The 18813-nt window shown below is 35.6% G+C and overlaps 1 protein-coding gene across 1 annotated transcript; it reads left to right on the forward strand.

Moving 5' to 3' along the window:
- LOC140152859 (fas apoptotic inhibitory molecule 1-like) lies at positions 1–18277 on the forward strand. The gene is made up of 5 exons (XM_072175387.1): positions 1–117; positions 3201–3339; positions 12936–13158; positions 14466–14515; positions 17875–18277. Exons 2-5 carry the CDS (start codon positions 3226–3228, stop codon positions 18028–18030), a joined length of 543 nt encoding a protein of 180 aa, XP_072031488.1. The 5' UTR covers positions 1–117; positions 3201–3225; the 3' UTR covers positions 18031–18277.
- Positions 18278–18813: the final 536 nt, after the last annotated feature.

Genomic DNA, 18813 nt, shown 5'->3' on the forward strand with positions numbered 1-18813 from the left:
CCGGCTGCGGATACCGATCGTTGTTAGAAACGGAATTCCAACGAATTTCACAGGATTGTGAATTTACTGAAAATCCCTCAGAATATTGTCGTCTTTATCACTTCTCTGACGTTCCAGGTGAGGAAGTTAAAGATAACTTTGTAATCAATGTTCATGTAATTTATTTACTAATGGCATGATGGCCAGGCCCGGTGATGTGACATGCAAATAAAATTTATGCCAAAGCTGAAAGCATTGTATGAATTTAATTATGAAATGATGAATGCATGTCATCATCATGTCATGCAATGATGCATGTACATGTGGTACATGTAAAAATGTCAATGCATACCAATGATACATGCAGGATGCTCATTCAATCATGTCAGTCCAGTTCATGAGTTGCAAGTTGTTTCATTATGTTCATTGCACATTTTACATATTTTAAGCTTACTTGATAAATTGTAGGTATGCCAGGTGAATTTAAATTTGCCATCAAACTGCATCATTTTATATATCAAATTAAAGCCCTTGAGCAAAGAAAGCCAAAACTGAAACTCTTTTTGTCATAGCACTTTCCGTGGCAAAGTTACATTTTTCAAAGATCGACTTTCATCAAAAAGATTCTGCTAGCAAAATTCCCCAAAACAGCATTACGGGGGTGTTTCTAGATCTTAGTCTCATGATGATAGCAGCTTTTTTTAATGGAACTGCTATCAAAATCTCTCTAAAAGTCCATGTGTGAGTGTCTCATCACCATAAAAAATCATATATTTCGGTCAAGTGAAGTATAGAAAACATTTATGTAGGTTTCCTCAGGGCCGTAGTAAGCGGGCGGCTGGGGATGCCATGGCCCACTTTTTGAGAAATTTGTTATGTTTTTCTTTATATCTTTATTTCAATTTGGCCATAAATTTGTAATTTTGCCGCCCCACATTTGTGATGGCCGCCCCACATTTTTCAACCTTGCTACGGCCCTGGGTTTCCTTGACCGACCTGTTCTTGAAAAAAATTGAAATTTCTATGTAAATATGTATTGTGTTTGGTCCCCGGTCTAGGCGAATTTCGCTGACTAGCAAATGTGTTAACTAAGGTTTGCCTGGCATACCTATAAATTGGAAGTGTAGTAGAATCATTTTCAAAATTTTGCGTAAGCTTACTTTACTAAAAAAGAGTCCAGCTGGTCATGCTATATCTCATCCTGATATAATAATAATATATTATATATTATGCTGGTATTATTTTGAATATGTTGAATGCCCGGGGGGCCACTCATATGAAATTTGTAAGCAGGGTCTACTCTTCATGCTCTTAGCTAGAAATTGATGGTTGCCCGTCATTTGAATAATTTGACCTTTAAAACATTTACCAGACATCTATAGCCCATTGGGGGTTCAAAGAGTTCAAATATGTGATGATATAGCCTTGTTCTACAAATTGGGTCTACTAAAAAGGTCAATTAGCTTCTCAAAACATACAATTTATAATATAGCATCTGTCAAAGGCATTAATTTTGCCCGTCCCAGGAGCAAACTGGCCATCTAATATGACGGCCAGACGGGTGGCTAGCTAAGACCCTGGTTGTAAGCATCCGCATGAAAGAAAACACAGATTTAGGGTGGTTTTGAAAAGCAAAACGAGGATCCGTGCGGATCAGCGATTTAGGGTCTCAAAACACTCATTTTACTAAAAGAAGCGATGTTTTTTTAAGGATGATCCTTGCTTAGGTTAGTTTTTTAAAATTACCCAATTAACGGACATTAGTGGTGACATATTTATCAAGTTATTCAGCACAAAAGAGTGGTTTCCGAGCAATTTACTAACCAGATTTTTAAAAAAATTGGAGCCGACTTCAACAGCGCCAATTTTAAGTTTACCAATAACCGATATCATCACTGTCACAGTGTCACTGAATGACACTCTACCGACTTTACTCTACTATTCTTGTTTTGTCTTGTTTAGGGGCAAACTTCAAACCAATTCCTTGAGTACCGTACTATCCTTGTTTAGGGGTAAATTTCAAACCAATTCCTCACTTATAGGAGTATTTCGTGATCCTAGCATCCTCTTTTTGTGACATTTTTCAGTAGGTATCCACGAAAAAAGCTTATTCCCAAAATTTCAGTTGATTTCGATTTTGAGTTTGCGAGTTAAGCACGATTATGTGTAACACTGCTCCATAGACAATGTGTTGTAATTTCGTTCTGGTATACATATATAAAACTACCCCTTTCGGATGGTGTACAGGCCACAATGGGAGTGACCCCGGACTTTTCTGACCCAGTACAGTACTACTTTTACCCCGGGCAATACCAGGTTTTAGAGGCATAAATTACTTGATCCAAAATTCCAAACGCAAACCCCAACCCTAACCATATACCTAACCCTTACCCTTACATGCATTGCACCTTCTCTGATGCTTAACCTTAAACTATAAATGCTAACACTAAAAATATGCAAAATAATGCCCCTACCCGGGCCCCTACATTGTAAAGTTATGCCGAGGATTGTCCTACACCCGACTTAAATACATTTTGAAAGTATTGATTTTCACAACATCTGAACATACCCAATTTTGTCAGTGTTTATTGAATTGTTGTACTACGTATTTCAAAACATCATGACCTTCCCTTTCATATCCTACTACAAACGACAGTGTATTGGAAAAAGGTGGGCACCTTACGCTGCTACACATTTCTACAGTCTCTTTTCCACCTAGAAATTTTGCATGATTGAACATTTTCTCCAATGTTTATAATTACAAAAATTGCTTGCTCCGCTTTTTGACCTGTCAAAAATGTCGTTCCTCTAAGCTTTCAGTTTAACTTAACACAACTTTTACCATTCATCTTTCTAGTACTGTATCATCTTTCATTTTGCTGCCACTTTTATTTAGTTGCTTAAAAATCTGAATGTGACCCATCACCCATCTGTCTTTCTTTTCAAACATTTATTGATATGTAAGAAAAACCTGTAGATATGCAGCGAGGCATTCTCTCTAGTCTCTACCCAGCCCAGCAGTTGTCACACACTTTTGCTCCTCTTAATATTTTAATATTTTTCAATTATTATCACGGAATTAGAAGGAGAACTGAGACTCCTTATACTGCCATGTACAATTGCGAATACCACCAATTTTTGCTCCATGCCTGCATGTTTCAAGATGGCAGTCGAGTCCCGGTTCTCCTTCTCTAATTCTGTGATTATTATTAATATTGCAGGTACTTCCAATAGAGTGACAAACCAATGATGGCTGATTTAGTAGCATTGTGGGAAGTCTCTCTAAGTGACGGGAAACACAGAATAGAATTTGAGCATGGGACCACATCAGGCAAAAGAGTCATCACAGTAGATGGAAAGGTATGTGTGATAGGAAACACAAAATAGAATTTGAGCATGGGACCACATCAGGCAAAAGAGTCATCACAGTAGATGGAAAGGTATGTGTGATAGGAAAAACAAAATAGAATTTGAGCATGGGACCACATCAGGCAAAAGAGTCATCACAGTAGATGGAAAGGTACATGTATGTGTGATAGGAAAAACAAAATAGAATTTGAGCATGGGACCACATCAGGCAAAAGAGTCATCACAGTAGATGGAAAGGTATGTGTGATAGGAAACACAGAATATAATTTTGAGCATGGGACCACATCAGGCAAAAGTAAAAAATTAAAAATGAGTCATTTCAGATGATGAATGGCAACACTGCATTCGTAGTGATAATGAAACATAGATTTTTATCGTACATGTGGTGTGCTTAGCCTGAGTCGCTCGTCCTATCTCGAACAAAATCGCCATGCGTGGCTGTTGAAGAACTAGTGGATTCGCCCTGTACTATCACAGCAATTTTTGACACAAAGATATAGGGATGAGAGCTGTGCACTAAACAACAAAGTGATGATCAGACACAGCAAACCTTCACATAAAGGCTCATGTAGTATTAGTAATTGCATTTATGCAGCAATATTAATTGAAATATTAACAATGAACTAATTTTATGGACCTTGTTCTTTCTGCAGCAGCACTTTACAAGTGGGCAATTTATGTATATGGTCATTTTCACGGTAAAGGGTGTAACTTTGGATTTTTAACATTTTGATCCGTAGTTTTCTAATAAAGCCACAGAATTCCATGATTTTTGGCCACATAAGTCATCTAGTTAGCAGCTACCTTGGGTAGCATAATCATCTTCGGGAGTTACTGCGTTCAGTTTTAGCAGGCTTAAATGTACCTAATATTGCCATTTTGAAAAACTGTAAAAAACAGTAACATTTTGTAAAACCCTGTGTTTTCTTCAGTTAGTTCATGGATAATTTTTCTTATCCTGAAAGTACGGTCATATGTTCAGTAAACACTGCCACATTAGATTTAATTGTGAACAGCCCTGTATTTTTGAGAACCGGACTTCGATATTTGTCGTTTCGGAGGCTTCATTTTCCGTTAACAATTGTTAACAAACTTTGTGGGTATAGCTTTGGTTCATAATTCTTGTTTATTTCTTCACTTCTTTTTGATTCATAACAGTTGATATCTTAACTTGAAATGGGTAACAAAAATTAGTTGATTTGCAAGCTTTTAAAATTTTTATAAAATCTTGACTTCAAAGAGCCGATTTTCCGTTAACTTTTTGAAGCCTCCTAAAAACAAACTGTTCAGCAAGCTTGGGCAAATATAAATAAAAGAGCTCATCCAATCTATTTATCAAAATGTAGCAAAGTAGATCCTCAAGTCACTTGTTTTTAAATCATGGAGATATATATCACCGTTTGAAAATGGGACCCAATACAAACTTTCCGTTAACAATTGAAGCCTCCGAAACAAATGAAGCCTCCAAACAACAGTAAACTTAATTATCATCTATGCATATCTAAATTGGTATGTTCCATATTGATATCTGCATTGTAATTGTTGCATGATATGTGCAGAATGTCATAAATTAAAAAAAAATTGATATTATGGTTAATGCTTGAAAAATATACTGATATCCAAGAAAGCCCCACTCGGAGGCTTCACATGCAAATAACACCATACTTAACAAATGGGTGAAAAAATTATCATGTTATAAATCTGCAATATCTGCCGATAGAATCATTGATTCAATACACACAAGAAAATAACAGCTTAGATGATCCCAACAGTGTTGTTTTCAAAAAAACTACTTCTGCCATGTTTAACCATTGTAAACATGAAGCCCGAAACAAAAAAAAAATGACTTGCTGTGATAATTTAATTTTTGTCACAACTGAAATTCAATACTTAGAAGCAAAGCATGAAAATTGGTAATTGTGATATTTTTACCTATTTTTTCATGTCAACTTGTAGTAGTTAGCCAAATATTTTACTTTTATGATCACCTGTGTTGTTAACTGAAGCCTCCGAAACACAAATCGCTTGAATTGCCAATTCTAAAAAATAACTCCAATTTCTGTGAAACTTGGCTGGGAGGTTCCTTTCATCAAGTAGTATTTGTACATGAAGTTAGACATTTAAATTATTTTAGGAACCCAATTAAAACTTAAAAAATATGTTTAAGGTTGGGAAATTTCCATTGCAAATGACCCTTGATGTTAAAAATTTTCAAAATTGCAATTACAAACATAGCAAAACATGGTATAAAATTTAACTTATATCTGTTGACTTACTTTGGAATGGGATTTCACATGTATTCCAGCTTTCATGTCATAATTTTCTGAGCTTATGTAAAATACATTTTTCTTAGATTTTAACCAAAATGTTATGGAAATGTCAAATTTTTATCAGAAATCAAAAGGTTTAAGCCTTGAAACACTATTTTACTGGAATTTAAGTTGCTTCTATGCATGATTACAGTAAACAGAAACATATTTAAGTGGTTTGAAATTTTGACCCTAAAAATCAAAAGTTACACCCTTTACCGTGAAAATGACCATATAGTTTAGTTTAGTTTAGTTTAGTTTAATCTTTATTAACGTCACACTCTCACATAGAGACCAGCCAATTCTGGCTTATGAGTGACAAAACAATAATATACAATATAAAAATATAGCACATAATAATACATATAAATAGCACATAATACTATATATAAATATAGTCAAGGTTTTTTAAAAACAACAACATGCATATACATTTTTAAAAAATAAACACAAGGAAATGTTAGCTGAAACCTCATCAAACGCCCATCATGCTATAGGCCTAGACCAAAAGAACCAAATAAGCAAGCCGCAAATGCGCAACATGGCAGAAGCAAGCATGATGTTGACGTGTACATGAGGAGACAGCTAAATAATAATTACAATTTATCCCTTAGTGTACACAATAGATTGACGAAGTGTGAGAATTTCATTTGCAAATTTTGCTACCCTGCAACAATGGTTGCCATCTGACATTACAAAAATAAATTTATTGTAATCTGAAAGATTTGAGAAACTTGGGTTAAATTTAACCATGTCATTAAAGAAATTGGATCTGATATCATTATACGTTGAACAAATTATAAAACAGTGGAACTCATCTTCAATACAATTCATATTACAAATATTACAAATTCGGTTCTGTACCTGAGTGTTGTTATAACGATTCGTTTCAATGGCAATTGGAGCGCATCCACACCTGAAGAGGGCTAAAGCCGCCTATTACACTTCTTCATAATGGTGTTTACATACTCAGCAGTGCAATAAGTGGATTTAAAGGTGCGATACGTACTGAAGTTTATTGCGAGCATTTGGGTTCTTTCTTCGGTCATTAAAGATTGCCTCTTTCCAACGATTTTCTACAAACAATTTAGCAGCATCGGATATATGATTAACTAAGTTTCGAGTACCGATCTGTTCAGAAATACTCAAAATTAGATCACAATTAAACTTAGAACATAACGATCTTACTTTGTAACACCAGTTCTTAATACCTTTACCTGCTAAATGTTGTGACCATTGAAAAACTTTACTTGGGTAACGGTTGCTGTCTAGTTTTGAAAGACGACTCCACAATCTAGCCACTGACTGCATTTGACGCTCAAAAGGGGAAACCCATCCCAAGTCACCAAGCATGGCGTCATTTGGAACATATTTCCCAACACCAAGGAAAAATCGGCAAGCGGTAGAACACAGAATTAATCGAGGAAAACTCATCAATACCCCAGACCCCACTGCCGTAGTCTAAAATTGGACCAACGAAAGAGTCATAAAGCTTGGTGAAAGAATTGAAATTGATACCACCCAGGGCTTTGACTTTACTGATGACCATTCCCAGAGCTCTGGATGCAGAAGCAGCTAGATTTCGGTAGACACATGAAAATCAAGATATTCGTCAAACCAAATGCCTAAATATTTATAACCACTTACTGTAGAGATGTTAGTATCACAGCATGTAAATTGTACATTAGATTTATCACGGCTTTTAGTGCGAAAATGAACTACCTGAGTCTTTGTGTCATTTAAACTTATACGCCATCTTTTAGTCCAATTTGATACACAGTCTAACATTCTTTGAAGTGAACTTTCACTTTCAGCAACAAGTACAATATCATCTGCATACATTAGCAGATCAATTTTTGTATCAAGCACAGGAACACCACAGTTTAATTCTTGTATTTCATTCACAATACTATTCAAATAAATGTTAAAGAGCACGGGAGAAAGTAAACAACCTTGTTTCACACCGATTTCAACATCAAACCAATTTGTCATAAAGTTATTAACCCTTACCGAACATTTCACATCTTCATAAAGACTTTTAATACAGTTATAAAAGTTACCATTAATACCTATACTTCTAAGTTTATACCATAAACAATCACGATTGACACGGTCAAATGCCTTCTTGGCATCAATAAAACAAGCAAATGTGTCTTTTTTACAAAGATTTCGATTCTGTACAATAGATGAAAATGTGTATAAATGATCAAGACAACCACGGTTCTTTCTAAAACCATTCTGCTCTTCATTGATAATGTTATTTTCTTCAAGCCAATCTGTGAGCCTTTTACGGATCACATCACAATATATTTTACATACCACTGAAATCAGCGTTATACCTCTGTAACTCATCGGATCTCTAGGATCATTATTACCAGATTTAGGTATTGGGTTTATTAAACCAAATCTCCATTTGGAGGGACAAATACCACATGTAAAACAACGGCTAAAGAGAGCATGGAGGACAACTGTCATAGTTTTGTTCTTAAGTAATTCTGTTACAATACCATCAACACCAGCAGCTTTATTCAATTTAGCTCTATTAATTGCACCAATAACTTCATCAAGCTCAAGAGGTTTATTGAGATTAACTGCAGTATAATCTTTTTCAGACGAACTAGCTTCAAGATCTTTCAATTTTGTCTTTATATGTGACAAAACTCGTCATCAAAATTATTTGCGTCAGCTTTGAAAAGCGATTCAAATTCATTACACCATATGTTTAAAACATGGTCAGTATTATCTGTAGTTTCACCAGTATCTGTTATTACCTCCATTGGTATACTACTATTTTGTTTACAACTGTTAACACCAATTTTACCGATCTCTTTCCAAAACATAGATTGGTCACCATTCAACATATCATCAATATCTTTGATCTTACTGTATTGAAATTGTCGTTTAGCTTTCTTCACAGCTTTATCAAATTGTCTATGAGCTGATTTATATTGCACAAATAAGGTATTACGCATGTTTGGTATTTTACATCTTAGCCAAGATTTTTGTTTACAACACACCTCATCCCAAATCAATTGAAGTGATTCGCTCCACCATGGTTTAGGAGTATGTCTCATACCCTTATTGTGTTTACCACGCTTATTGTTCTTTTTCTTAAAGTTCTTTTCAACTGCAGACTTAATGTAAGTTTCAAACTTGTCATAAACACTGTCAACCTCACTCTGATTGCCTTGGTTGGTATTTATTTCAGCAATCAATTCATTTGCTTTTGACACACTAGACTCATCCATAAGAAAAGTGGACGGTATTTCACGCAAATCATACAATTTAGCCAGACTTTTCAAGTCGACATTTGACTTATTCACAGATTTTTCATAACAAGAGAAAACATTAGTTTTGAACACCCATGATAACAATGAATGATCAGGTATAGTACTACACACAGGCACACTATACTTTTCAATAAGATCTTGAACAAGTGACACTTCGAACTGCAAGAAAGTTCATGTATCCATCATATGGAACGAGACAGTAATCAACAACTGATTTACCTTTTGTTGAAACACAAGTAAAATTATCTATTACATCATCATTTCTACCGCTTAGACAACACATATTAGCACTTATGCAAAAGTCAATGAATGGTTTACCTTGTGAGTTCAGTACTAAAATCAATGACTTTACGAGTTTTAACTTCATCAACACCTTCAATATAATCTACACTGTCACCAATTCTGGCATTAAAATCACCACATATTTGCAACGAACCAGTATCTTGAAATTTGTAAATATCAGAAATTAATGCATCAAAAAACTCTTCAGCGTGACCACCGCGACTTGAATTTTCGGGTGGTAAATAACAACAGCAAACATAAAAACTTTCCTTGGCACTTTTGTTAGTAAATTTCAACCACAATATATACCATCATGCGTTTTTTCCACAGTTTTGATTGTGAAAGATTTAAGAATACGTTTATGTACAAGAATACCAACACCACCTGAACCTTTTCTTGCTTTACAATGGAGAACGGATCTATTATGACCAAACCACATATAGTTGGGAACATTTATAACATCATTTTCTTTCATATGAGTTTCTACAAGACACATAATATCAAAATCACACTTAGCAATAATATTTTTACGCAATTCACAGTTTTCTAAGTACCACCCCCCACTGTTCCAGCATCCAATTCGTACTGAATGATGACAGCCATCTCTGTCCTAGTCCGAATGATCGTGATGAGAACCCGTGTTCTCTTGAGAACCCGTATTCTCAGCGTTGTCACTTGATTCTTTGTACAGTTTATTATCTATGAACAGTTTACGCGTTTGAAAACTGTTTTCTTGCCAGCTTTATACGCGGTCTCCGCAACTGATTTCAGTCTGAACCGTTCCTTTCTGTCTGACTCGATTTTCGCCGGTCTTGATGTAATATGAGGCCTTTTTAAGTTCCTTCTTTGCTGTGATAATGGAATCTTTATCGATTAGCTTAAAGTACTTTAAAAATGATTGGCCTATGACGATTCTTGTCTTGACTCTGTCTACCCGTCCGATGGGCAACCTCACCGTAATGTTCAGCCCAAGATCTTTTTTCAGAACTCTGTTTACGATATCTCGGGGACCTCATCTTTCTTCTCAGGACCATAGTTGCATAACAACAAGTTATGACGCCATGAATGCCTTTCTAGATTATCACTTGATTCACGTAATTTCTTCACATCACTTTTGTGTTGATCTATTTGGTGTATCAGCTTAGAATTTTGTTGTTTTAAAGCTGAGACCTGTTTTTCTATGTCTGATGTACGGGATGATTGAAATTCAATCGATTCATCAAAATTCTGTTCGTTTTCTTTAACCATAGCTTCCAGTTTGTCTTGACGTTTTTGGAGGCTTGTAATTGACTCACGTAAGGAAGTTTGACCAAGGGGGTGACACTAAATTCACGGTTGTTCTATTCCCAACGCAAACCTATGACAAACCCCGCTGGTTTGCTCGTTAGAAAATGAGGCCAGTTATCGATCGGTTATGAATAATTAATTTCGATCCCTTGATTATGTTTAATTAGGGTTGGCAAATAACGACGCCGTTAGTTTTGCGAACTCTGCCTGTTCAATGCGTAGTAGCAAGCTTGAAAGAGCGCCAGCTAGCAGAGCAGGGAGCAATCCGTGATGGCGCACTAGTATTTCCCATCAGGCACCAGTGATTTGTTTTTTCCAGAAAGTCTACTAGTTTGAGTCGGGAATGACTTTTTACAAAAGTAATGTTGAAATAAGGACTTGCTGTCAATAATGCGATGAAAACGCGTGTCAGATGCAAGGTATGAAATACAAGTAGTATTTCAAGTCAATAAAACCTTTGACATGACATCTGACCTTTCAACATGGCGATATATTAGCTTGTATGCGGGGGTATTGTATGTGTGTTTGTATTCCTTTCCTATTCTCATTAAAAAATTATCAATCTGCAATAATCAGACATATTGGTGCTTGCGGCTATGGGCGTGAAGTAATGTTTTTACAAGTATGTAAAGAAATTTACATCATATTGCCATTTTAGTTATGTATATCAGCACCAATGGACCAAAAATCTGATTGGTCACAGTCTGCTTTAGGGCATAGGTGAGCAGATAGGTCGACGCCTTCAGCTACATTTGTACAGACCCCAGAAAAAAAGAGGATCTACTAACTGTGTCATTGCACACCTTGATGCATGATGTACGCCAACTATCTACTGGTCAGTTCAGACTGTTGACAAATCTATCTGTGATTGATTCTATTCCGATCGGGAGAAAGCGCGTGTGATCATGATCATGGGAAATAAAAACAAAATTTTAAAAGGAAGCAAGTATAGGCTAGGGGCCTACCCACAAGCAAATCTCGGCCTAAATACCCGAGTCTACATATCAGAATCACCGATTCATTGTGTAATATAAAGCATATGCCTACCCAAGGCTCATTCTCATGAACATGAGCTAACACTAACAGGGATGTAAGTTTGTAGGTTTAATCCTTAATTATTGTGCCAGTGATGGCGCGGCGTTGTTCAGTAGCGGATCATAAATGAAGAGTACTTTATCCCTTATTCATAGGTCTATCATCAAACGCGTGCTGTGGAAATTACGTAACCCATGTCCTTGAACTTTTGAAGATCTATAGCTGCTTTAACATGATTGAATGACATCGTGATGCTCGATTATATATCTTTAGGAATTAACATTTCTTTTAAATGCAGGCCAATTGTGATTGCTTCAAATTTATCGGATATAATTCAATATTATTGGAATTGAATTCTACATGCAGCCAGGGACGGACACGTTGCATACATCGCCTAGCTTAAGTCGCCAGAGCTCTGCATTTCAGACAATAACAAGGCTACTATATGTCAAATGTCATACACTTCAATACATTGAATATTACATTCTGTTTTATATAACCAAGGTGCACGAAATATACTAGCTTATACATAACACAGAAAGGTGATATTAGGGATCAATTTAACATGCCTACACACTTCCATTTAGTTCGGACAGGCTCGCATGCATGCTATGAATAGCGCCGACTATAAGACCAGGGAGCAAATTTGAATAATAATACGTTATTTACATAACAGTGCGGCTCATGCAAATGAGCTATTGCCGTTTCCAGGATATTGTTCCATGGTTTGACCATCAATTATCGTTCTTAGGGAGCTTCTGACAAAGGTTTCGAAGTCAGGCTCTGTTTGAGGTTGAATATCAGTACTCACATCATCATCTTTCACGGGTTTAACTTTCCGCTCCTACCTCTCAGTTCCATTGTTGGTGTTGGTGGACCCATTCCGGACACAAAAAGTCACTTAAATATCGTTGAAAGTAACAAAACCAGTCAAATATGGTCCAAGTATGATCCACAGGATACAAATAGTAGGTGATGATGAAAATAGAAGATTGATGGCAAAACCAAATGGTGATATTTGATGATTATTTTGAGTCAATACACACGATTAAAATTATACGTGTTTATACGTTATAGTGCGCCCTCCTTATATATGTAGCCAGCACTTTTTCAGAGGGGGGAGGGGGCAAGCAAACTTTTAAGGGGGAAAACTTAGACAAAAATGGTCAACATGGGCTTAAAAGTACAAAAAAGCATCCCACAGGGGGTAATAAGGGGCTAAGACTTCTCACAGGAGGGGGAGCTGCCCCTTTGCCCCCTCTCCCTCCTTCGGGGCTACGCCATTGATATGACAAAATTTTGCTTTGATTGAATTTTATGTGTTTAGCGTTGGAATTTCCTAACATCAAACATTTTTTTGCATTGATTGAATATTCAAATCCAGGAAGTTTTACGTAAGAATTGGATGTTCAAACTAGTTGGTAGAGAGACCTTCAACATCGGCAAGGTGAAAGGTACCATAAACATAGACGCATCAGGGGGATTCTCCTACGAGTACACATTGGATGTAGATGGTAAGAGTCTCAAGAAGTTTGTGGAACAGAGATCAAAGACAGCAAGAGTGTGGTGCACATCTGTGGCTGGCATGGACTATAGGATTGTACTTGGTAAGGATATTTATATTTCTCTATGGTTTGTTATCAAGCTAGCAATAAGTTGGATGTCAATTGTCATGAAAATGTGATTTAATCAAAACAATCATTGGGCTATTCCAGGTGAAATTCATACCCTTCCACAGAGGGAGTATGTTTTTCAAATGTAACTGGTCAGGGTTAATTATTTTCAAACACATACGCCCCCTGTATTATGGCTTTACCTATATCTTCCACAACTGGTGTGAGTATTTTAAATGGAAGTTACCCAATTGTCTATTGTATTTGAAACTCATACTCCCTCTGTGGAACTAAATCTTCCACAGGGATAGTGAGGATTTGAAATGGAATGGCCCATTCAGGCTCCTTGGTTTCCGATTGTTTTTAAGCAAACATAAAACTGTTTGAGAAACTTATTGTAAATGTCAGATTAAAGGAATTCAAAATCACAAATTACAACATTTTAGGCTAAAAAAATTACCATGTTTGTTTCTTATAGGGAATCAATTTACTACAGAAAAGACACATTTTGTGAATAAAATGCCAATGAAAAACATTGCAAATTATTGTTTCTGTGTCAAAAGCTTTTCAAGTAAGATGAAATCAACAATAATATTCGTCAGTAGATAAATAAATCGTTCCCTCACGAGATCACACAAATATCATACTGGTGAAAACTTATGGGGAGGGTAAAACAGGTGGATAGTAACAGAGTAATGGAGTTTTGCCTAGACTTTTTAGTGCCAAGGCGCAGCAACTTGGCTCACCAGACTACAGTGAATGACTCTCAGGTAGTCCAATTCTTAAGATTCCAAAACTAGGACTCTAACTGGAGACTTGGGCTGTTTTACCTAAATTTGGAACGTAAATCACTCAATTGGGCAGAAAAGGACTTGACTTACAAACTTTCGGTACTAAATTGACCGGTACTAAAAGTCACTGATCAATCAATACATGGTCACAGAACCCATTGTTACTGAAATTTTATGCTTTTTAGATACTTAAAACCTCTATAATTTGGATAAATTTAAAGGTAAATATGTAAAATTACTGCTGCGGCCGGACACTTGGGCCAATTTTAGGAAAGAAGGATTTTGGAGTAAAGAAGGATTTTGGAGTAGTGGCAAGTGATCACCAAGTACTCCAATTGTGTGCCTACGCAATAGGCATCATGCTTTGGCATCACTGAATGACACACACACACTGACAGACTGACTGACAGACAGAGTGACAGACAGACACAGGAAGGCAGACATCCAAACAGAAAGATTGATTGAATAAGAGATGTTGACTGAATATATTGGTCTGGTTTTTTTTTTCAGAAAAAGATACAATGGATGTATGGTGCAATGGAGCAGTACTTGATACAGCAGTAAGTAGGAAATATAACCATTTATAAATGCATGTATGAAAAAAACAGATTCTTTTTCATTTCCATGTCAGGTCTGTATCAACAGTTAACTCCTGACTGCAACAAGTAATAAGCACGACTTATTTCTTCTTGACAAAATTGATATGACAATATTATTTCATGAATAGACAAATTAAGTGACACCTTAGTTGTGAAAACTGAAATAGCTCTTTTGATATGCATGATGATGACAATGACATGAATTTTAGTATTCACTTCTTAATATTTTGTAGGCCTGTTATTGATTGTCTTATGTGTTGTATTATTGTCGAAATGATCCTAAATCAGACATGTAAAAATAAATTGTCTTTTTTCGACATTTTACGACACATGTCAAAAAAGGTGACAATCTTAATTAAAATACACTTTCGGATAATATGGCATATCTGATATCACATTACACATTATATAATAAACACAATATTTATTATAGATGTTGCTAGCTTGAGGAAGCATTTTTGTCAAAGAATTTAGCAGGGAGAACCAAGGCTTTATATTAATGAGAAACCCACCATGCAGAGAGAGGCATGCAATGGAGACCCTTAAATGACATGTACTTTCTGAATGTAAACTTTGGTTATATTCCCACTATTTCAATCAATGTCACAGGAATTAAGATAAATAGCATGGCAGTTTCTTTATATAGCTTAGTTGAAGATTGCAAGCAATGGTTCAAAAGTAAAAATGATTTAAAGGTCCGTAACCCGATCGACAGCATCATCCCCGATTTTTTTTCATTGTTGATGAGGTTTTGGTATCACATAATAGATACTATTTTTCTCATTACTATCCTGAAATTTGGCGCTCCAAGTCGATGTATTTCGGAGAAATCATGAATCACAGCGGTTTTACAGGTATACCAGTTTGTAAACAATGGTAAATACTTTTTATTTCTGGGAGGGAAATATGAACGAAAAATCAGTCACTGCAACAGCTACTTTGGTTTCAGCGTCATACACATTCTGTGAAAAAGCGAACCACACTAACTGCTGAGGAGACGGTGCGCCGTATATAGTTATGAAAACGGCAACAGTAAGCGTGGTGTGCTAAATAGCTCAATTGACTAGCGCGTTTGTTTTTTACCCGATAAAAAAAAAAAAAAAAACCCGGTCTCGGAAGGTTTTTTTCCTCTCCATTTTACCCAAACTTTTTTATATTCATTTGAAATGTACATATTGCAAGGGAAATATATTTTGTTTCCTTTTTTCTGAAACAGTAACGAAAAAAAAAAAAAATTCCGTTCAATACGGGCCGGGCATTGTACAGCATGTCAGCATTCGTCATTGCCTGCCCAGAATGCAATTCACGTATACCAAGGTATTGGATTGCAAATTTGGCTATTTATTCACATTTACGCTGAAAATGCTCTCGTTTTTCACAAAGCAGCATAAAGGAGGCGATATTTGATATTATTATGTAATTTTAAAGACAATCCATATCCAAAACCAATAGGGTTACCCCCCTTTAAGTGTTTGCTTGGTGATATTAATATTTCACAATCTGGCTTGGTACAGTCAAATCAAGCCAGAGTGTGAAAACTGGACAATTAATATTGATTAAAAAGCAAAAATACTATCAAGAGCTTGATTAGTGAGTCAATGTATCAGGAGTGTTATAATAATTCACCATGCAGTGTGTTATATGTGTGTGCCATTGCCTAGCAACCAGGAAAGATCATTAGGTTTAATTGGTAATTATATTAATAATAACCCCTTGCCAAAAAACAATAAAATAAATAAATACAGGGTGTCCCAAAAGTCCTTTACTATTGTATGCATTCATAACTCTGGTATTTAGCAATTGACCATACACATGAAGGTATCTTTGCACAGATAAAACTCTATTATATAAAATATTATTTTGACAGGAAATTCTATAGATATACATTGTTAGAAATAAGCTACTGTGAAACAGTTTGGCATATACACACAAACCATACAAAAATTTTACAACACATCTCCGGATCCCATTAAGTATCGACTACTTCCTCTCAACATCCAGACCAATTTCCCCATTCAATTCAGTTGCAATATTAAACAGGTCTCATCATATAATAATATAATATATTTGGTTAAATGTAGCGATTTTGTGGAGGATAAGAAAACAATACTAGTATTTATGGTATGATTTACCACGAAGTAAAATGCTTTTGAAAAAAGCTTTGTACATGAATAATATACAAATTGAAATTCATCAAGTTGATCTCCCAGGTACCTGAATAAAGTGTGTTTATGAAAGGGTTGTAGATTTCTGTCAGTATGCAATAACTTGCCATTTAATTATTGATAATTGCAACAGATAAACTGGTCAAGGATAGATCCAATAGATTTGTATAATAATATTTCTAATGAATTTAGTATACATAATAAGTCAGCTGTTGACATTGGTTATTAACTGTGACCTATTACATTAAACATGACAATTGTCCAGGAAAATGTTAATTTAGATTTCTTAATCAAGTTAAAAAAATACTTTTTGTTTTAAAATGACATATCCAATGTTCTAGATGTAGAATAGTGATCTCATGGGACAAATATAGTACAAATATTATTTTCTTTATTTTTGTAAACATATTTTCCTCATCATCTTTAAATGGGGGGTTTCCAGTAACTGCTGGTCCCGGGCTGCTGGTGGGTCACATTTCTTTAGCTGAATGTGTTGGGCAGGATTTCATCATACCGCTAGCCAGGCCTTGGATTTTAATTTTTTGGGGCATCCTTTATCAAGGCCACTGGGCAAAGACAAAGAAGGGCATCAAGGCCAATAAGTAATGTTAATGAAGAATGCCTTGGAAGTTGACAAAGATCTGGGGCATCAAGGCCAAAACTGAAAAACGGCAGGCAATGGCCTAGGTGGCTTCCCTGAAATTTGACCCCTGCTCCTAGCTCTGGACAACATTGCATCCATACTGTCCATGAAGTTGGGTGTCTGTATTATCATAATTGGCATATATAGGCTATATAATTACTTTCCATACCATATAAAAAAGTTACATCTAATTAGTAACCTTCCTCTGTTAATAGAAAACGACCATAGTGACAATTAGAGCAGAGTATAATTAATTAACATGGCCAAGATTATTAGCTTATGCTCTGTTTTTCTAGATATATTGATGTTTAGTGGCAAAACTATTAGACCTATATCATAAGGATGAGGGGACTAATGAACAATAGCCTGAGTCCGGAGCCAGGACTTTTACAGAGGGGTATCAAAGGGGGCAAGTCAAATTTCTGGGGGGTGGCTCCCCCCTTGGCTACTCTTCTATAAACCACTGTCAATTTTAATTTTGTAATCTCATATTTTCTCTTCACATAATATAGGGTGAATTTGTAGACGATGGGACCGAGACTCACTTCAACTTGCCAGGGAGTGACCATTCCGCATATATTAAAGCAGTGAGCAGTGGCAAAAGAAGAGAGGGGATCATCCATGTGTTATTTGTTAATGGAATAGAAGTACCAGAGAGTAATGACTAAATCAGTCTAGCATTATCTTGTTTTATTGTCTGTAATTAGTTTTGGTTTGTATGATTTGCAATCTTACATACCCAATTTGACAATTATTTGTGTATTTACTGCAATCAGCTATCCTCATCTATACATGTCTAGCTGTTATACGTTCATTATGGTTATGATGTACTTACACCCAATTCCAGAATTATACAGCACTCATTTAAAAAAAAATTAAAACAATATTAAATTGCAATGCGTAATGAAACATGGCTCAATCAATCCTTTAGTTCAACCTAACTTTGAATAAAAGTTACAATTTCATATATATTCAATCAATTTTTGGGAAAAAAGAGCCATAAACCCTTATTTTGCATGTTTTCTGACAATAATTATCAACAAAGTCACAGATTTGGTACAAGTCTTTTAAGACTTAAAAGTATTCAAAATCATTTATATAGGCTAAAATATCACTTTTTATTTCATGCTTTTGTCTTTATTTTTGTAATTGATTAAAAGGAGAATATGAATCCCCTTTGCAAAAATCAAAATTTATAGACTGAAATTAGTCTTTATACAAGTCTTCAGGCTTGAATATCACAGCATACAAAAACATACAAATGCAAGTTTTTAGCCCTTATTTCCAAAAAGTGGCTGAATATCAACATCATTTGACTTTTATTGTCAGTTGGGCCTAAGTAAAGGATTAGGATTGAGCTATGTTTTATTTGGCAAATCAAGGTACTAAACCCTTTTTCACCCTGATGTGGCAGTGACGTCAGTGCGCATTTCATTAGGTGCAGCTTCAAG

This window comes from Amphiura filiformis, chromosome 1 (assembly GCF_039555335.1).
Source record: "Amphiura filiformis chromosome 1, Afil_fr2py, whole genome shotgun sequence".
In the NCBI taxonomy this organism is placed as follows: domain Eukaryota; kingdom Metazoa; phylum Echinodermata; class Ophiuroidea; order Amphilepidida; family Amphiuridae; genus Amphiura; species Amphiura filiformis.